We start from the raw sequence: 21835 nt of genomic DNA, 5'->3' as shown, positions 1-21835 counted from the left end.
GACTGCTTTTTATCAACATGAACTGCATGTGATATAAGTGGACGCGATGGAATTCATGTTACTGTTCTAGAGTTTGTCTTTTGCCTTACGAACCTCAGTTACCTTCCAGTCAAGGACAGAAGCGACAGATTTTGAAAAATCAATAAATTAGCATAGCGCTCTAGTCATCACTTATTTATGACTATTAATTCAGATTTTGCTTCCGTAAGCTTTTTCCATAAGTTTCCATAAATTGGCAAGCCTCTGTGGGTTCCATGCAGAATTGGTAAAGTATTTTTTTATCCTCAAAGTAAGGAATTATTGCCTGAATGATAGCTTGTTCCATCAGCATCTGGTGAAAATTATCTGCAACTAAATATGCTCAAGAAGCTCGTTCTCACCCTTATGGAAGGGATTACCTTGGCGCAAATCCAGTCAGGAGATACAGCGGCAGTGCTGGGTGACGGCTAATAATTATTTGTTCACAGGAAGGGAAAGGCGCTGTATCTGTCACACTTCTGTGTACACCTAGGCGCGCCGCAAGGGAAGGGAGTGACTGTTAGTTTTCATAGAAATGGAGAGAAATGCTAGGCGTAATGTTTAAGAAATAAGGTTTACGTATTGGGAGGACAGGCGACATATATCTGTTGATTCTAACAATTTTCTATGTAATCGTCAATACAGGAAGGTAATTTGTTTATACGTATGACTTGACGCTGAGAATGGTAATGCACTTATGTTGAGACCTTTTAATGAAATTATTGCAGTCATTTCACAGCTATCGCTTTACGTTTTATTGTACAGCGTCGTGCCACAGGGTCGCCCCTAGCATTCACTCTTTCACGCAAATATGTGTTTACAGGTGCCTGTACATGTAATTGTTCAGGCAATAAAGTTTACTACGAATATTCCTTTCGCAATCGAATTGCGTCTGTCACCATCCGAATCTTATTCGATTCAGTTAGCTGACTGTTCGTGTTCGATTGGGTAGTGAAGCTTCAACATACGTCTTGCAATAAGTTTGAAAAAAAAAAGCGCTATCCGCACTGGCCTAGTAAACGATAACTTTTTTAGAGCCCATATAAAGTCATTCCAACACGGCCGACTTTCTGCCTTCATTGAAAGAGAGCATGAGCCGCAGTTCTTCGGAAAGGAACAAAGAACACTGTTTTTCTTGTACTCACGCTCTGGATACCCTCCTAAATCTCACGATTTTCTTCGCTGCTTGTATTTAGGAAGTTTGGTAGCGATGCTGGCTGCTCGTTACAACATGGTGCAGGTGAAGCGACCAGCACTAGTGGTATCTTGGTGTGACCTGGCGAGTCCGCAGTCTTCCCCAGTGAAGCGGCTGCGGACCCTGGCGAGCGAAGCGGTGCTCTATCTGGCACCAAACTCTCCGAACGCACTGGACGCCGAGAACAGTGCATTCCGCATCGCCTGTACTCTCACCAGGGTGAGGCTGAGTAACACGACGGCAAAAGTGTGCGTGCGTAAAAGCAAAGCTTGCATAACACTGGTGGGGGACCATATTTGAGGCTTCGCCTCGAACGGCCCCCATTCGTTAGAAGCCCCTTTCCTCGCGCGGAGTACGTACACATCGTTTACAATAACCGTACCGATGTCTGAAGCCAGAAGGCTTTAATGTTTAAAAAAGCTTAATGTAAGTCTCCATGTACGGTGTCCTTCAAAGTGCATGTTCTATTTCTCTTCCCTGCTCAGTTTCCGGGCCTTCGGAAATAGCGTGGAAGAATGCATAATCGCGTACAGTGCAAAGTGTCTCTGTTTTGTTGTAGAAAACGTTGCTTTTATGGGCGTCTTCAACAGGGAATTATAGTTACTAGGCGATGGAAAGAGAGCCTTCTAAGAATTGAGGGAAAGGAACGACCGCAGACTTCTGTTCAGCCACGCGTAATATCAGAAAAAAAATGAATAGAGCTTGGCAAACCGAAAGGAAGCATATCCTTCAAACTTGTGTATAAGAAAACTTTTATTGCAGGAAAACGTTACAGCTGCAGTGAAAGATCCATTTCCGAATGTGTGCAGTTCATCTAGAAAGGCACCAGAAAACAAAATCGAAACTTATGGCCGAACTCTCCGCTCTGGTCCCGTGGTACCGCTTAGGTAGGTTTGAAAGAGGGGATACGCTTTGAAAAGTCTGGAATATACAGTTCTATACACAAACATCCGCATAGTCTACAAAATAAAAATGAATTATGCGCAATGACCAAAGACGGTGATGCTGATATAATAATTTTAGCCGAAACATGGCTAAATACTAAAAACAAATAAAGAACTGTTTAATTGTATATATAAATATGTTGTGTTCCATAGCGATCGAATGGCCATATCTGGTGGTGGTGTCCTAACTGTTAATAATGCATGCATTGATTGTTTTGCAGTAGTTGTTATTACTTATTTACAGCTAAATGGAGCTGCTTGGATGTGGACTTTAAAAAGTTGTACTAGGTGTATGTTATCGATCCCCCTCGGCTAACACTTCATTTTTGCGATAACCTGCACGAATTTCTATACAAGATCAATACTCTTTTCCCTTGTGCTAGCGTTTGATCCTGGGAAATTTCAACTTTTCAAATATTGGTTTTGCTTGCTATTCCAAATATCGCCTGGACACATGACAACCCGCTTCGTTACGCGGCGTATGCTCAATCTACTCAGTTTCTTTCCGTATCTTCTGACTTCAGCTCGTGACGTATTGTTAGTCTAGCTACACGTTTCACACAGAATGCATCATCATATTTCAACCCTGCTCCTTCCACATCAACAGACAACCTATATTTGATTTCGCACTTGCCTGGGCTGAGCTATCCTGACATCCTACATTTCATGATTACATTAACACAAACAAAAACGAGCCAACAAAAAGAGAATTACAGGAACAAAGTGAACTACCCAGCCCTCAACCGCAAACTTTCCTCATTTCTGGATGTGTTTAGGCTATCTTATCTTGATCGGATCGCAGAAATTACCTGAAGAATGTTCAAAATAAAATTGTCGACTTAATCATTCGACAAGTCCTCTTTAATACTTCCTACATTAGTAATAAATCTCCCGAGTCTTGGCTGCGGGAGGTGAATCGTTCGAAACCCGCCGCCGGACGCCCACCGCTAAAAATCGGCTCAAGCGTTACCTGGTCAGGCGCCCGGCTCTAGCAGGGGTGCGCGCTTGGAAGACGCTCCGCGAACCCCACTGCGCTCCCTCTGGGGTAAAATATTTTCGAACACCTTAGCCTGCAAAGGTGGTTCGAGTTACCGTGTTTCGCAGGGTTCAAAACTGAAAACGAGTCGTGTCCTGCACTCGCGAAAACCCAGAAAAAAGGGACACATATTGGGCTTTTGCCGCGCGAAGTGCATTTATTGTTTCCCGATGGCAAAACGGATCACTGTCCCATCAGCGCAACTACTTCGGACCTATGACCCCTTTCCAAAGCATTACACCACAAAAGACTCTTCAAAACTAACCCAATAGTTAGCTTCAAAAAAACAAACATGGAAATCGTACATCAGATCTTTTAAGTGAAATAAGTTTTCATTTCGAAGCACTAGTCTTCCAGAGTTACAAAAGACTAAGCCTATTTTCTTTATTCTTGCTTGGTTCTTCTATTCTTGGTAGCAGCATTGTTGTCTTCACTTCGCTTTGTCATCTGTAAGTGAAGTAAAATAGTTTTACAAAACCTGAAGATGGGCTAGCGCGAGTCTTGTGTCGTCTTCACTAGAGTGTGCATTCCTGTGCGCTTTTACGTTTCGTCAAGTGCAGAAAATTTAATTGCCTGTCAGATTTATCCCCGATGCCATTTGCGAGAGGATCAGCACTGATTGATCGGTATGATACTGGCTTATCGACTATATCTATGGCAGCTTAGTGATCGCTATATAATTCGTAAAACCTCAGGTACCATCCTCAAAATCGGTAACACGTACATGCTTTCATGAATTGGAAAAAGCGCTGAAAATGTAAACACGAAGGTACAAATAAATGAAATGCTGCCAGCACAATGACTCCGAACTTCAGTATTTACGCGTAAGATATGCTGCTTTTCGTATGGAATGAACCGAAAACGTCGCTTTTCGAATGCTAACCAGATGCGTAAGGTAAAACGACATTCATCCAACGTTGAAATTTGGGCTGGTTGGTTCATACTTCGGAGCAATAGCGCAAAAGGCAAGGGACAAAGATCAAGTAGACACACACAGCACTATGTGCGTGTCTACTTGATCTGATAGCGTTGCGTGTATATACTTGAGCTTTGTACCTTGTCTTTTGCTCTATTGCTCTGAAGGCATTCATGCAGTAGTGCGAGGCTGCCTAATGACAAAGCCCCAACATATGAACAAAACTTGATTCCCTTGTTATTATAAGCATGCGTGGAGCGACCGTATGCTTTGTTATTCAAATAATCACATTATTCGGCCACTACATACCAGGCGCGCTTCATCGCCACTGCAGGTGCGGTCGCTGTGTGAAGGTGAAGAGCGCTCTGACAGCCTGACTCTCGTCAGCACCGGAAGCCTGCCGTTTGTAGTGCAGGCCGCGGTAGCAGATGCCGCCGGCCGATCGGAGACGAGTGTGGGCCTTCGATGCCGTGCTCTGCTCGATCACTTGGAGACACTGTTTAGGCCCGGAAACCAGTAAGATTTCACGAATTCCCTTCCTCCGCAGCCCAATTATTCTTCTGTCTCCTCTATATCCACTGCAAAACAGAAGCAGATAAACACGCGTGAAGTCTTTATTTTGCGGTGAAGCCTCCCCTGCGTATATTTGTGAAATTGTACTACACCATCAGACTCAGTATTCATCCAACGCTTGAGAGGTTGTGTTTCTCTTTTTCTCAATAAAAGTTTTTCGCGCAGGTGTACTGTATAAAATTGTTACGGATGTAATGAAATGTACTTATGTAATGTACGGACTGTTACGGATGTAATGCAATGTCCACAAAAAACTTCCCGTCGATATCAAAGACCGAACAGGCCGAAAGGCCTTAGTCGAACTGTTAGAAAATCATAATTTTTAATGAACTTCTCTTGGTTTACTCCTCTGGCATCGCTTACTTTCTCCGTTGTCAGGCCTAGCGTCTGAAAAAAAAAGGCAACTATTTTATTCGTGTAAATTATTAGTCGTAAATATGTATTTGTGCGTAAAATTTGTGTTTTTCCTACAAAATTAAAATTGGCATTATAATTCGAGTGGTGAGTTCAATCGGATGGAGTACATAGTTCGTCAGAAGAATCAAGTCGATGATATAAAATGCTGTATAGGACCTTCACAGCACTTCGGCGTAGGAGTTCTAGCTGCCCCGAATCCAAAGCGGTGCCAGAACTACTCCGTCAGCACTACCTGATGGGGGGAACAAAAGTCAGTGAAGTATATTTGAAGACCGAGCACTTGGACGGTTATTTCTTATGAATTAACTGAGAATCTCAAAGATTTATAGCTGATTGCTCGGCTGGCGTTTGAAATACTTCATCAGAAAAATGCTGTGTACTGGATGCGAGCCTGACTGAGCTGTAGGGATATTATAAACAAAATAAGATTACTTACGACTGTTTCCGTATTCCGGTGCAATCTAGACAAAGGGGCATGTCGTAAGCACTGCTGCAGGTTTTTCTAGTCGCTCCACTTCACCGTCTTTCAAAACGTGTGTAATTACCTGACACTCCCTGGTTTGTATTTTTTCCTTTGCATTGCATGTAACGATTTCGCTTCGTTCTTTCACCGGCAGAATGTGTTATTCCATTGCATAACTGCTGATGTTATTATCGTCCATTTCTTTTTGGGCTCTTTTAGATGTGGTCGTTGAGCTGTTCTGATATCTTAACTATATATGGTTTCCCAATAGGTAGTCTCATTGCCTTCCCGTCTCTTAACGCGTTGATCTAATTGGTTACATTTGTTTTTGAAGCTATTTAGAATTGTATACATTCCTCCAATAAGATGGGCGGGGCAGGAGCAACTACAGTTCTTTAAGGGGACAGCTCAATTATATTTACCTCCATTTTACGATCCAAAACAGGTGTTACCTTACGCCTAATGATTACATGGAGATCTTTGCCATTTTTATTCTGTGTATCAGGATAGAGGCTTTCATGCTTGCCTAGGCATTCCTCAGTTGAAAACTTCTTCTGAAAACATACTATTTTTCTGGGTAACTACTCCTTTTATTAAAATTGTGGACTCTGTAATGACACCTATGATATTGACATGTGTGGCCGTCGTCGGTGTAGCAGCTAACCACTTCATGGGCTTTTCGCAGAAGACTATTATCGAGTTTTTGTTCGCGAAGATGTGTAGGCATAGTCAGTCAATTATTGCATTTGACCTTGTATTTTACTCTGCTGCTTATTAGAAATTTAATTACTCTGATCGCTTGTTAATTACATTGCGTTCTGCTTCATGTAAAGCAAAACAACACTGACACAATTCTGAAGATCTGTACTCTCAATTCTGAACCTATCGCCTTTGTTACCTTTTACTGCGACCGCTAAAAAACTTAGTAATTATTGTGGCCATTACAGATCATATTTAGTGTTGTACGTCGCCTTTGCAATTGCTGATAATGCTTTTGTGTCGGCATTTGAAATTTTTTTCTATTTACTGTGTTTCCGCGTCATTCCAAGCTATCTATTCGTTTCTTCTTTCAATATGTGAGTGCGCTCATCAATTATTGTGCTTTTGTACGTGTGACCTTCTTAGTTCATTGTTCTAAATGGTACCTTCTTGCATGTTTTTTTTTTTTCCAACTCTAACTCTGCATATATGGAGAACGCTTTCGGGTCAGCCACAGATCTGCACACTGAACCATGGTGATAACAACTGCATAGAAAAAAATATTTATCCTGCCTTAAGACGATTTACGCTTCCTTGTGCTGATATAATATGTTAACTCCAGCAGAACAAAATGCCGTTGCGTTTCATTGTTTTCTTATGCCACTGTGCTATTACTCCCGCTTATATATTTTGTACGGTAGCCATACCGTCTGGTTACCTACATGCTGCTTGCCTGCATTCCGGGTTCACGTCTACACAGAACGCTCGTCTAATTTTTATATTGACTGTATGTACATGCATAGGGCTGTATATCTTTGGTTTTCCCGTCCCATTAGGATTTATTGCAATAACTCACACTCTCTTGTTAATGGGGTTGTATATTTGTATTGGGGGATATAGGCCACAACTCCTACTGCTCTAGTCGGTCCAATAAGCCATGATAGAAATGCACGTGCCTGCATTTTAATGTTGTATGTCCTTCTTCTGTGCTGTGTAGCTCAGAGTAAGGTATAGTGTAATTTTCTAAAACATTTCAGCGATGCCAGTGTATAGCACATCAGCAAAGAACCCAGAAATATTCTTTTATGCCGCTCGTGACGAGACGCACCACAGCTTTCTTCTGTTATTGCCTGAAAAACAGAACTTTCCTAACGGACGAGTTTTCTCATAAGAGCAGCGACGCATGTATTATGCCACTCATATATATTAAAGCGAAAGCCTTCGTTGCTTCATGCTTCGTGTGACGAGAAAACGTCCTCCACTCCTGGCAATCATTCAGAAATAGGTAAGAATAAAATCAATCACTGATAATAATGATATTTATATTTCGATTAGTCACAGGTATTCATAGGTATAGTTTGTCATATTTACAGTCATGTTTAGGTATAGTCGTGGTTAGGGTTAGGCAATGGGTAGTCATATCCATTGTTAGGCACTCATGCCCACCTAGTCTAGAAAGCATTGACTCAAAATGAAGGAACATACTGGGACACCAGCGGTAAACATGGCAGGCGTAAGGACGGAAAAATGAAGAATAATAAACAAGTACAAAACACTGAAAGTTAAAACTGGACAAAATGTATGGAAAAGGAGCAGAGTATAGAAATATATATTGAAGCAGGAAAAGCGCAGGTCAGGAAGGCATCTTTCTCTGATAACTCAATCGACAACACCCTAATTTATGAAGATAGGTTTGGATGCCTTAGAACACGCAGTCAGAAAAAGAAATTTAACCTAGAGGATGATACATGTGCCGTGTAGGGTGAATTTGTAGAAACAATTGAACATCATATACTTGAATGTGAGGGTATCCATGCGAGTGTAGATGTAGGCGCACTCATTCTTCCTTAGGACCTTGGGTTTCGAGACACCCGTGGTCGGGCGAATTAATCTGTGGTGCAACTTAGCAAAAAGCGATTGAAAGATTAGTGGCTGAAACGAAGAAAGGTGACAAAAGAGTACAAGGGTAGAAATAAAAATTTATTAACTCAAATGGTGAAATAGTCGACACTATAATAACAACATTCAAGGTATAAGGAAAAAACTCTGATCATGATGGAACCTGCCACCGCCTCATTTCAAAGGGGATGCCCTTGTAATTCATACAATCCATCAATCCATGTCTTAACACGCCAGGCGTTTGTAAAACTCCATGCACAACAAAACGAATAGAAGCATAGATACAAATGCCCAACAACCAGACAGAAACACTGGCGCTTATGTGCTTCCGGAATGTTTTCAACCGTATACAGCGCCTCGCTGATGAACTTCCTCGGGTTCCGCGCTGTCCTTCACCTCTCCGCTGGCGTTCCTGGTCGCGACGAGCTTCTCGAGGCTCGAATGGAAGAAATCACGGGACGCGCCCAGTACCGCTGGCCTAGACCGCTGGTCTGCCTTCGACTAACCGAAGCGTTGGTGCCCGAGCTCTTTCTCTACGACTACTACGCGAGATACTTCAACGACACCTCTATAAGCGCGGTGAGAGCTGCAGACTTTAGCTTCCGGGTCGTGCACTTTAAATATGCGTTTTATTTTCTGTAACATATCCAGCACGCCCCAGCCGCGTCCTTCTTCAGTTCGCCTGGACACAGTTCTTTTCACAGAAAATGTCACGCAGGCGGCTGGAAGGAGGTCTAACAGGAGTGTTATATTATTTTTTTAATGTCAGAAGGTGTTTGCTTCGTGTCAGGTGGCAGCTCATCACAACCATGATAAATTCTACTGAAATAAATTTGCAGTTCTTGCTTTTATAGATTGTTTTGGTATGTAAACCCTTCGAGTCATTCAGATGTATTTAGATGTATTTGACACTCAAATACCGGCAGTTAATTTTTTGAACGGACCCTTGTAAACTGTAACTGTCGTTCTTGAAGGCATCAAGCAGCGGTGTTTCTAGGGAGGCAAGCGTTATTTCATCAACAATTTGTTTTGCGAAAGCAATACAACTAGATTTCGAGCATTCAGCGTAGCGCGGTGGTAGCCACGTTTTAACCACATGACGCTGTGATATCACAACCCACATGACACTAGGGTGAGAGCTGGGCTACCAACTAAAGCGGTCGGCGTAGCGCGGTGGTAGCCACGTCTTAGCTACGTGACGCTATTTATATTATTTCCTATTAGCATTTCATGAGGCAGTGAGTTCCACTCCTCTATTGTTTTCGGAAAGAAGGAATACTTTTATTATCTATTCGTGCTGACATGGGTGCATTTGGCCTTGGTGACTGCTTCTAACTGTTAGAGACATGTGCTGCTTTATGTACTGTTGCGTGTTCAAGTCGAATGAGTTGAGGTGAATGAAATAGAGAATTTTTACCTAGCTGTTTTTATGCGTTGTGAGAGTGGCGATAGATTGAGTTAAGGTTAAGTTAGGTTAAGATAGGCTAGCAAAGTTGTGCTATTCATTATTTGTAAAAGGGGCGCAGGTGCCAGGGACCACGCCTGTGGTCTTGCTAGCAGCCAGGTTTTCCTTTCGCGCCATTATGCCCTTGAGAGAAACTATTAGGTAAATAAAACTAACCCCTCGTGCGGTGCTATCAAGCGTCTGCGTTATACTTGCTCATGCAACGCGGTCTCTTTATTCACGACACCTCTGGGTACTGTGCTCTTACCTATAGTTTCATTGTTGCTCCGATATGTTTAGTTACCAGAGTACTTAGACTGCATTATTTTCAAGACGAGCTGTTTTGTAAAGCTGGAGAACATGTCCAAAGGTAGTAGTATAGTAGTATACCTTCGGCCAGTCCTGCCCTCGCCAGGATGATATATGTGAGACCTAGAGTACCCTGTTTGACATTTCATCGTACTAGCTGAGATAGTTGATGAGATGCCCTTATCAGCCGGTCTATCACGCAAGTAATTGAGCCCTTTCTCTCCATAATTAATCAAAGCGTCACCACCGTAAATCAGTGTGATACAGTGGTATTTCAACACACCATGCCATACACGCCAGATTTTCTCTAGCGGTTCTGAAGGCGGCGAAAACAAACGGAGTTTTATGCAGTAGTTCAGGAAGAGCAGAGTTGAAGGGGAATAATTCGGCAAAGAAACTTGAATTGGCTGCGCATTCCTTTACACCCTGCGAGAGCTCAGACACATGGTGAAATGTACCCCGTATGATGGCTATTGACGCTTTAATGAATGGCCATCGGTCAACCACCACTATCCTGTAATTCCCAGACATTGCCGTAGGCTACGCACAACTCGCTGTAGGAGAGCCAAGCTAGTGAGTATGGGCTCAATAGCCTCAACTTTCCAAACATCAGAATACAGCCCAAGCGGGTATTTTGGTTAACCTTGAGCGCAGAATATTGTGCTCAATTTTCATCCACGAGATTTTGGCCGCTTTGCACAGCGGCGACAAGCTTTATTTGCTCAAGTCCCTGTCGCCACGCAATGCAAGGAAGTAACAACACAAACCGGCCTAGTCGCAATTGAAAGGGGTAATATTTTATCGAATTATAAAAAACCGCCATCTTTCGAATACAATGTTATCTTTCGACACACACTTTTGTTAAGCAGCAGTCTTTAGTATGACATTCTGATGATAAGTATGGCATTGAAACTTTGTATATTCTATAGGCTTTCAAGCGCGCAGTTTTCGACCTCCAATTTTGGCCACTTCTTGTTTTATTCTTGCTATAAGCGGCATTTCGCTGTGTATGCTTTCTACGAAATGATCGATGAGACTGGCGTCATGACAACTTCCTGAAGGCCCAGTTCGGGAGCACAGCTTAAATGTTGAAGTATTAACAAATTCGCATTCGACGGTCTTTTCGCAATAGGGAAAGTGTGCTGCCATCGTTATTTGCTCATTGGAATAGTTCATCGAACGATTTCGCACTTCACACCTTCATTCGTAGAAAACTGCCCTTATCCAGTGGTTCGTCGGAAATTTGGCGAGTGCCGCGGCCTACTCGCCCTGGGGATCCACGCCTGCTTACGTCCAAAAGCTTCAACATCATGTAAGTAAAATTTATTTGTAATTTTGTTCAGCCGCCATTAACAGTCCTCCACAAAATAAAAGAAAAACAAATTAAGCCGCGCTAATTATAAGGTCATCAAAATTTAAGGCACACATGCGTACAGCGCCTCTCATTCTGTGGTAATTCGCAAGGCGACCAACTCATTCTTATAAATAGAGTCTTCAGCTATTGTTTCTCTTACCATATTGTGAGATTGCACTAAACTGGCAACCGAAAACCTGAAGGATGCTTAAGTTGTGCATTTAAGCACCAGACGACACAGCATTGAAGGCTGACATTATGCGGCTGTTATGAATCCTCGCTCGCTTGCAGGTAATCCCACACTAGCTTAGCCACTAAACCCTTAATTTGCGTCTATATTGCCACATACGAATATTTTTCAGCGCAAAGTCGTAAGCTACCACATTATTAGCATTATATATAAAGCCCCTTTTTACCCCAGTCACACGAGCGTATCCACGCCGCCTAATGACAGTGATCGAAAAGTATCGGAGACTTCGGCTCACCTTGCAATCGCACCTCTGAAAATACGAGGGAGTACTCAAAAGAAACCGAACTAATTTTTTGTTGGGCAGTGCTTTCTTAATGCCGTATTTTGCCGCTAGGAGCTCATAGAGTGAACATTCCAGAATCAGTCAGCCGAGTGGTGTCGCTAAAGGTTAGACGTACTAGCTTCGACAGAGCTTATAGTGACAACTGCTTTCTGTTAGTGTTGTTTTTGCAATGGCTGATTTTCGTGAACAGTGTGGGGCGGTGAAATGTGATTTTTGCTTGGAAAATATATAACAGAAACTCTTGAAATGTTAACAACGGCATACAAAGATGATGTTACGGGGAAAACTCAAGTGTTGATGACCAACTTCGTTCTGGTCGTCCTTCCACGGCCCGAATACATAAAAATGTTGAAACAGTTCGAGCAATCATCAATATTTGACCAAAAACGGTATGTCCCCTTTTGCTCACCCCCCCCCCCCCCCCCCATACTCACCGGACCTTGCCCAGTGTGACGTTTTTTTGTTTCCCAGAATGAAAAAATATATGAAAGCAAAGCGTTTTGCTGATGTTGCGGAGGCAAATCAAAAAAACAACACAGGCGCTGTCAAGCATCAAAAAAGATGAATTAAAACAATTTTTTGAAAAGTGGAATGAAAGTTTAAACAATTGTATTAGTGAAAGGGGAGAGTACTTTAAAGGAGATGGACGGTTAGGGCTTCAAATGTGAATAAATAGGTTCAAAAGGAAATAATTTCGGTTTCTTTTGGTTACATGTATTTTAACGTAAATGAATATTGTTGGCCGCGGAAGCAGCTGCTCAATAGTCAGAAATGCTTAATTGCAGTTTCATCTATTATCCTGGTTTCTCCGGGGTTGCCCGCGACTGAAGGTTGAAAGGATGGAATACACATATTAATTTTTGACGCTTTGCGTGCGTGTTGTCTATTTACCGCAATTTTAACCAGAGTGCAGCCATGTTTTCCTACCAATTACTTGGATACCATCATCAGAAGCAGCCGGCCTGTATCTATTGAAGAGCGAAAACCTCTCACATATTCCTCCAATACTCCTGGTCCAGCGCTCGCTTCATCGACTTGAACCCTGCGAAATTGTAAGCGTCATCCGCCCACCTAAATTTCTGCCGCTCCCTGCTACGCTTTCCTTCCTTGGAATCCAATTTGTTACCCTTAGCTAGCACCGGCTATCCTCTGTTCATCCATGCCTATTTCTTAGAGATTTCTACTAGAATGTCATTAACTCTAGTTATATCTCTGACCCACTCTGCACGCTTCCTGTCTATTAACGTTACATCTACAAAGTTCTGTTCTACAACTTTTTCGCTGTCCTTAGCTTAGGTAGAACCCTTTTCGCTATCCTCCACGTTTCAGCCCCATAGCCAAGTACAAGTAAGAAGCAAAGGCAACATATTTTCCTCTTCAGCGATACCGTTATGCTGCTAGTCAGAATGTGCGAGTACTTGCCAAATGCGCTCCAAGCTAATCTTATTCTTCCAGTTATTTCCCTTTCATGGTCGACATCTAAAATCGCTACCTACCCTAAGTAGACATATTGGCCTAATAATTCCAGTGCTTCGCTACTTAATATAATCTGCTGTTTCTTCCCGAAGCTGTTGAACGTTGGCTTAACCTACAGCATATTAACTTTCAGCCCTTCCTTTCGAATTTTTCTGTCTAGGGTTTTAATCATATTTTTGCTGTTCATCGTCCGAGTTACTTAGCAGTGCTATGTCTACAGCGAATCGCAGATTACTGAGGTTCTTCTTCTTCAGCCTTTTTCCTATATTGCTCCTGTTTCAATTCCCTGAACGCTTCCTCTAAGCAAGCTTTGAATAGTACTCGGGAGATGTGTCTCCTTGCCTAAAATATTGCCGCCTGCCTAGCGCCGCGCGGCCAGCGTGCTTGGTGCCGACAACGGCGAAGCGGTTGTTGGCTGTAGAGGCGCGCTGGTGTTAGACACTGTTATCGGAGCTAGAAGCCGACCTTACTCTTGGGTCATTCATTACTTTCACGGTGCTGTGTACCTCCTCGGCTCCCTCTGGCTTGAGTCGTGAGAATATTTCTTTACGGAATTTTTTTTTTTACCGGCATTCTGTGTAACTATCCTACCGCCTATTGCTACCACGTACTCATAAATATCTCTGAAGGTAACGTTCATCGCGTATGCACTGAAGTAGTCATTCCCGGTGAAAACTGAATGTCGATTCTCTAGGGAAATACTGGAGTTTTCTACGTTCCCTTTCGCCGCTACTTCGTTGATCGACGTCTTCCTTACTAATCTGTTTAGTTACTTCTTGAAACCTAGACAAGTTTAAGGCCTTACCATCCTGTGGACACTGTATAATGCCTTTTTGAAGACCTCTACATTCTGCTTGATGGCTTGGTTAGAGCAGTATGAAGTCAATTTCTTTTCTTATAGTCTTTCCGTCAGGGATTTTTATGTCCACTTCCGGCTCTTCCGCTTGCAGAAGAAGGTATTCATGATTAGTAACTATTCGTTCAGTGAACTCAATAACTCACCCCTAGCTATTTCTTGAGCTAATGTCACAATCTCCAGCTTGCCTATCTTGGTATCGAAATCGCCCATCAATACGGTATTCTGCGCTTTTACTTTCACCAATGCCCATTCGACATCTTCGTAAACGTTTGACTCTTTGGGCATCATCACTGCAAATGCGTAGGCGCGTAGGCGCGGACAACCTTTAGCTTTTACTCTTTATTAAGCTTAATTAAGATGCATGCCATTTTTTCAATAATTATGTAGACCTCATGTGTTAACAGCTATACGCTTATTGACAAGTAACCCTGCTCATAGTTCTCGGCTCTCCAATAAACCTCGATAACACAATACATGCCCACCGCCCATGAGTGCAGTGTATGCCTCATTTGGCCCCCTAACCTCAATACGTCCTGCGATATCCCATTTCAGAGACCCGGTAGTTTCTCGAAGAGCACTGCTCAACTAGCCTCACTACCTAGTGTTCTAGCATTAAATGCTGCCAGGGTTAATTTGCAAAAGTGGCCTGTCCGGGGCCAGAGATTCTTAGCGTCGTTCACTGCCTCACAGGTCAGACCACCGCTTTGGTCAGTTGGTCCGCAGCCACTGGGAACTGAGGACCCGGAGTTTATTACAGTATTCATAGGAGGTTGCTACCAATGCCTACACCAGAGTGGCCAGTCCTGTTCTTATGAGGGAGTGAGTTTCCGGAGATGTTTACCTGCATACGGTTCTGCGCAACCTGTTTATGCAATTCCATTGAGACGCGGATTTCTATTTTTTTTATCTGGTGGTGAATTGCGCAGCGTTCGGATTCAAACCACGGTCTTCTTGCGGCGAGGTGAATTTTGTGCCTTTATGCCACCACTGCAGTAACATTATAAGGCCGGAAGCACTTCCCTACTAAATGTACGACCACAATTCGCAGGTTGATTCCCTGACTTTGCTCCAGTACCTGCCTTCTTGGCTCTTTGACACCGACAAAAGGAAAGATTTCAGCGATGCGGTGAGCGATACATTGGCTTTCAGCATCCTATCGCTAGTCCCTTCCGGCTTTTATCCAAAAGTGTCATTTCCTTCCGCCTGCAGGGTAGGGGAGAGATTTATGCTGATTTGCCCCTCGCGTGAAGAGGGCGAGTATCGTAGAAGTTGCAGATACATGCTTTTGCCTAATATGTAACTTTCTTGTTGTGCCGGTGTTTATCTGTGAAAGAAATTGTGAAGTATTTTGCTCGCACCAAAGTGTTAGATGGCTTCAACAAGACATTTATCAAAGTTCAGCGTACGTTCACCACCAACATCATCATCGGACAAACCCTGCCCCACTTGAATTGCACCATGACTTCATTCTAGTGAATATTTGTCCGTTCACAATTAAAGATAAAAAGAGATATTCCACTTTCCTTCTTAAACACATCTGAAATTCAGCAGTAGGTGTTTATTATATATTTATTCATTTATCAGAGTGTGTCATGGTGTGTGTCCTATGTGCTTTTGCAGTACATAGCTAATTAACTTGCATACCTGCATGTCTGCCGTCAATGCAAGTTACTATTTTTTGCTTATGGTGAAATCGAATTTGGTGCTGAGTGTGCGTTACGTTCGTACCTCTTGTCAAGTTTACTAAATAAACCACCATTACAGGGGCGTGCGTTTGATATTGCACATGCACAATGTCTGATCTCTAAGAGCAGGATATGTATGGCTGTGAATATCGGCAAGATCTCAGTAAGCAATGGTGTTCTGACTACGGACAGCACTTGAGGACAACACTGCATTTATTTAGCCTACACCAACGCAACCCACACAGGAGAGGTATACTACATGAATTATGAAAAGCAGAAAGCGGCAGGTTTAGAAAACAAGCAAAATACAATAAAAAATATCCTACAAGTGAACTTCAATACAATAAAAAACATTAGCAAAACTTGAGAGCATAATAAACGCAGTACACATTTTTAACAACAAACTGGGACACCGTACAAACATGCGTTGCTGGGATTAGATAACTTGCGCTCCCTACTGCTATCATAACCATTTTTCTTTCCGGTACAGCATGACAGCATGAAATCTAGAAGACTGCAATGCATACATTGCGACTATGCTTATATAAGCGAGAAATTTCGGTGGACCAGTTGCGTGGTGACTTGTGTTGAAATCAGGATTATGGAACCTCCTGCCGGAGTATTTCTCCGCGGAATGCTCCAGTGTACGTCCCGCATTTTCCTAGCTTGCTATGTTCATTATTACACTCATCTGATCAGCACTCGTTATATGTTTGTTTTCTTATATGCGATCATTCCGCTGCACTACCAACTTAACCGCAATTAGCACCCCGTAACCCTTTCTGTTGCAGCTTCTGCGAGGAATACAAGGCAACAACTTCTCCGTTATCTACCTCAACCTCCAGAATAACGTGTATTCAATGAGACTGAACAGAACCGCAAGACAGATATTCGAAAGGTGAACGCTGTTTTTCTCAATATTATAGGCTAGCTATCCCAGATTTTAGTTTTTTCACGTTGTAAGGAAAAACAAAACTTTTAATGCCAAGCCTACCGGGCTAGCGCATTAATAAGCGTGAGATGACTGGCAATTTCTTTCACAAAGGTCTGTGCTGGCAAAAGCGTCGGAAGGGTCGGGCAGGCCGATTGCATGATTTCCGGCACCTATAGCTTTCTTTTAGGAATAATTTAACTCTCTCTTTTTTAACATCCAGCTTTGATTCTTTTTGAATGCTCCACAGTGAAATACACACTAATTCCCAGTGCGAGAAAACACATGACGTCACCACTCTCGCTGCTGCTCTCTCTCGCATTAGAGCGATGCCGCGCACTCCGCAGATACATTAGCATGCGCAGTGCAGCATGTGTGGTGGTTTTACAGCTCATGTTGCAAACATCCTTGTAGCGATCAGACATTTTCCGCATCCACACTTCCACTGACAAATCACAAAAAAGAAAACACAACATCCATTTTTCTTGGGTTGTTGTTGCTACATCAGCAGATTTTTAAAATAAATTAGGACACATTTAATCTCCGTCATTTAGGGTATTAGACGACATAAGTAATGGCTTCCTTCTGAGGCTTCCTTTGCAAATTTTTTGTGGCCTAACCGCATTTGTCTGCTTCCTTAATAACTTACTTCTGCTCCAAGAGCAGACTGTAAAAAGCGGCCACTTTGAGCGTGATGCCACCCAACATAGACGTGAAGCCCCGGCTATCCAGTTCATACTAAGGTGCCTGTCCGATTCAGAATTGAAGGGTTGCAGTAAAGGGGATTTGATTGCACTCGTCTTGCTGTCTCAAACGACAAGCGTAGGTTCGCAGCGTCTGTCAACGTAATATTATTATGTGATGTAATAACGTGAAACAACGCAACGTGAAATTATTGCCTGGTCATGTAAGCCATACTACAACTTGAAAGAAATATGATTTGTCTTCCGCTCCAACGCCTGCAGCGCTGACGGCGGAGTTTCTGGGGAACGGCGCCTCTAACGTTATCCCGATAAAAATGCAGTCTTCTAAACTGACTCCGACTCGGTCACCGTACTGCCTCTTGCGGGCAAAGGAGAGTTGGTAAAGACCTGAGAAGGAACGTAAAAAAAAAAAAACAAATAGACATGCGTCACAACCGCCTACCAAAGCGGAGAGTACGTACGAGTGTTTCAAACGAGCCATAAAATGTCTAAAATACGTTGAGCCAAGAGAACAGGAAATAGGTTTTTCCTGACCAGTTACTTCATCGCAAGAAGGTTTGAGCTAGCTTCATTAGCATCACATATATTGGCTAATTGGAAAGACGCTCCCACTTTCGCTCAACTAGACACTGAGAATCAAGAGAAAAAATAACGAAAACAGCTCATGCACTAGGTCTTACCAATAAATACTTCACGAGCGGACAGTTGGTTCACAGACTTTCATCTGTGGGGCTTTCCCAAGCGTGGATTTTCTTCTTTCCGAACATTCATCGATCGTTGCTTTTTTCTACCTACCTCGTATAACCTATATGCTAACAGACGCAAAGCTTAGAACACGGCTGCTGGCAGGTACCGCCGCGAAAGGCATCGAGCCCGATGTGACATAGGCTGCCACCGTTCTCATTTACTGCAAGCAATGGCACCTTGGTTGCAATGAGCCACCGGACACGGTCATCGACAGATCAGCTGTTCTAGCTTGAGCAAACTGCATTTGAAAATAGCGTAAGTATTGGCAGTGCATTGTTCGGAAACCCATCCGAAGGCACAGCAATAGGACACATAACAACAGCAACACTCCAGCCGCTTGTGAACTTCCTGCAAACTGTCACGCCAAAATGTTTCATATATATGGCTGATCCAGAGCACCGGCGTCAGAGAAGCGAGCAATTATTTGTGGTGGCGTATACAACCCCCGGGAAAAAACACCGTCAAAAATAAATCTTCTTTAGGATCACTAACCTTTAACGAGTTGCTGGTAAAAGTCCCAGCTGCGTTACAAGAAAGTTTCTACCCACAGCAGCATAGCAAGTATACAGCCAGTGAGGCTCGACTCACCAGGTCAGCTTGTACGCTATCTCTTCTGCTGCGACGCCACTGAGCACAATCAGATCTCTATTTTATTATAAAATGATAGATTTGACGAAAGAGCAGTGCCATTCATGGGCCATTTACAACTGCGCTGGCTAGTACTAAAGTGCCGTAGCTTCGGTGCGAAAACCACTAGGCTTAGCGAGGACCAAGGAGCTATGGCCAGCCAGAGCGACGCCGCCTGCAGCGCCCGCTGATGGTATAGAGCTGAGATTGCGGCATCGGGTGCTGCGAGCACTGTGAGCTTGTGTACTTTTGTAAGGCGGCTGAGGCCAGGATCTGGTTGACGTGCAGTTCATTTATTTGGTATTATGCAACACAAATGAATGATGCTGCAAAGACGGGACGGGAGTATACTTGCTTCAGCGCTTTCGGCGTATCCTCTACGGTTCTATAAAAGCAGCATCGAACAGCACTATAAACGACGCCTATTTTATGTGTAGCTATTGAAACGCGATCTAAGGTGTACGACGTGGAAGCAGTCCAGTCCAGCACGTGGCAGTCAGGCGTCAACGCGCACCTTCTGTCCACTCTCTCGATGGACGATGCGAACAGAAGTCGTAAAGGTCAGGAAATGATGCCACACGTGAGTTTGCATTTTCTGTGAAGAAGATGAGCCCTTTTTTCGAGACGCTGACGAATAGGAAGCGGTTTGTGAAATTGTGATCGCGAGATCATCGTACTGGTTTAATCATCGTGCGCTTCCTCGCCGACCTCGACGCCGCCCTAAGCCTTCTCTTACACTTTGTGGCGGTGCGGCCTGATACCCTTGCCTCACGCTGGAGCTCTGCACCCGAACGCTACCGGCAATTCGCATGGACGAAGACGAACCCCACCAACCGCCCCGATGACCCCGCTGGTAGTCTGCTCTGGCTCCTTACGCCAGCGAGACCCTGCGCTCTTCAGTGGGACAGACGGCACCGACTGTGATGCTTCATACGAGCGAGTGAGTTCGTACATTAAGTGGGACGACACAACAAAGTTAACGAACGTTATTTTTTACTTGACCGTAGCTGCCAACCTGTTGTATCGTAATCACGAAGCCGAAATCACGAAGTGGGACTCGTTTAAGGCGAACCTTGCCACCGTGTTTGGTCGTCCTGCTGTACACAAGCTCCGCGCCGAACAACGCTTGCACGATCAAACGCAGCGACTCGGTGAGACATTTACCAGTTACATTGAAGATGTACTCCACCTATGCAGCCGCGTAAACGGCCATTTGTCCGAGGCACAAAAGATCAAGTACATTCTGAAGGGCATCGAATACGATGTCTTTCAAATGTCAACATCCCGGGATTTGACAACTGTTGTACAAGTTGTCAACCTTTGCGAAAGATACGATGAGTTGCGCTAGCAGCGACTCCTCCCTCGACAGTCTTCCGCACTTGCGGAATCACTTTCTGGCCTCTCCGCTAGATCTGAGACCTCATCATGGCTGCAGCAGCTCAAAGACATCATCCGGGAAGGAAGTTGCTCGCCAAATATCACTACTGCCCACAAACGGCGAGCTTTCGCGCAATTTGGTGCCCCTTCGACAGGTCATCGCCGACCGCGTGGCGGACGCCCTTCCCCCAGCCCCTCCGCCAGCGCCCATGCCTCAGCCCGCACCAGCCATTGAGACCCTCGCATACGCCGACGTCCCTGCCGCTCCAGCAATGACATGTGCCATCACTCCTTTCGCACCTCTGACGTACGCTGCTGTTACTGCCCGACCACGGCCACCTAGCTACCTTGCGGTATACGCTACGCCTCCAGGGCCTGTACAGGAATTTTTTCAGGCGCCACAGCCTTTCGTTCTACCTCGTCCGCAGCACCGCAATCCATGGCGAACAAGTGATAACCATCGCATCTGTTATTCTTGCGGATGTGCTGGCTATATTGCCCCGTGCTGCCGACATCGCACTCCCGATAATTTTTTTCCGCGCCGAACGTCAGCTTCCTGGCAGCCGGCCCGGGATCAGTACGCAGCCGCCGATTTATCGGCAGGTTCCGTTGCGAATGCCCGTACTACCTTTTCTCCTCGCCGCTCCCTATCTGCTCTGCGCCGGCATGCGGATCTTGCGCAAGAGGAAAACTGAATTCCGCAGTTCCTGAGGCAAGAACTGCGCAACGAGCGAACTGTAAAAAGCCTCACGTGTCTCCTGCAAACCTGCTTGAAATTTCTGTTCAGGGCGTTGTAGGCTCTGGTCGACACCGGCGCTGCTGTTTCTGCCATGGCTGCAAGTCCTCGCCGTTCAATTGCGCAAAGTGACGACACCTATTTCAGGATTCTCGCTATGCACGGCAAGTGCTCAGCCTGTGGAGTCGATAACAGTGTGCACAGCTCGAGTCTTCTTTCAAGAAGTTGTGTACGCAATATAGTTCGTATGTTTGCCCTCCTGCTCTCATGATGTTATCTTCGGCTGGAATTTTCTGTCGCGTCATAATATAGTGATCAACTGTGCTCGTGCCAAACTGGAGTTTGTTGCGCTAGAGGAACCGTCGTCGGACGTTGCTTTTCCCAAATTCGTAGTCACCGAAGATACTGATCTCCCTGCATGTACTTTCGTTCTTGTGCCCATCGCTAGTGCCTTTTCCCGCCGTACTGATGTACTTTTCATCCCATCGTCTTTCTTCCTAAACCGCAAAAATCTTCTGCATTACGCCGTACATTCTATATCAGCTGGCCTCACCGCGCTATTGATTTGTAATCCGGTATAACTGCGTCGCGGTGAATGCCTCGGCACCATCCAGCTCATTGATTCTATTCTCCCCGGTGACGCAACACCCGCTTCACAGCCCGCTGACTTGCCTGCACTCACACCGCTTTTCTTGCGCTGGACCAGTCTTCGGCCGACGTTTTCCTCTGCTCCATCGATGCCAGTCTTCCTGAACCTCAATGCTTTAAACTTCTCGCGCTGCTTTATATGTTCCGTTCTTCATACGACTCTCACCAGCCTGCTTTGAGCCACACATCAACTGTTGGCCACCACATTGATACCGGTGCCCATGCTCCTCTGCGTCAGCGCCCCT

General features: G+C 44.3%; 1 protein-coding gene across 1 annotated transcript in view; it reads left to right on the top strand.

The window, feature by feature from the left end:
• The first annotated feature begins 1228 nt into the window (after positions 1-1228).
• Positions 1229-21835, top strand: part of LOC146195984 (uncharacterized) — a 50184-nt gene continuing 29577 nt past the window's right edge. The window contains exons 1-5 of the mRNA XM_084596893.1: positions 1229-1432; positions 4444-4625; positions 8514-8739; positions 11124-11225; positions 15184-15261. Coding sequence (XP_084453019.1) covers positions 1229-1432; positions 4444-4625; positions 8514-8739; positions 11124-11225; positions 15184-15261 — 792 coding nt within the window. The remainder of the gene's footprint in view (positions 1433-4443; positions 4626-8513; positions 8740-11123; positions 11226-15183; positions 15262-21835) is intronic.

This window comes from Amblyomma maculatum, chromosome 3, assembly GCF_055883805.1.
Source record: "Amblyomma maculatum isolate TAMU_Amacu chromosome 3, ASM5588380v1, whole genome shotgun sequence".
Lineage (NCBI taxonomy): Eukaryota > Metazoa > Arthropoda > Arachnida > Ixodida > Ixodidae > Amblyomma > Amblyomma maculatum.
This window is presented reverse-complemented; position numbering and strand designations above follow the sequence as displayed.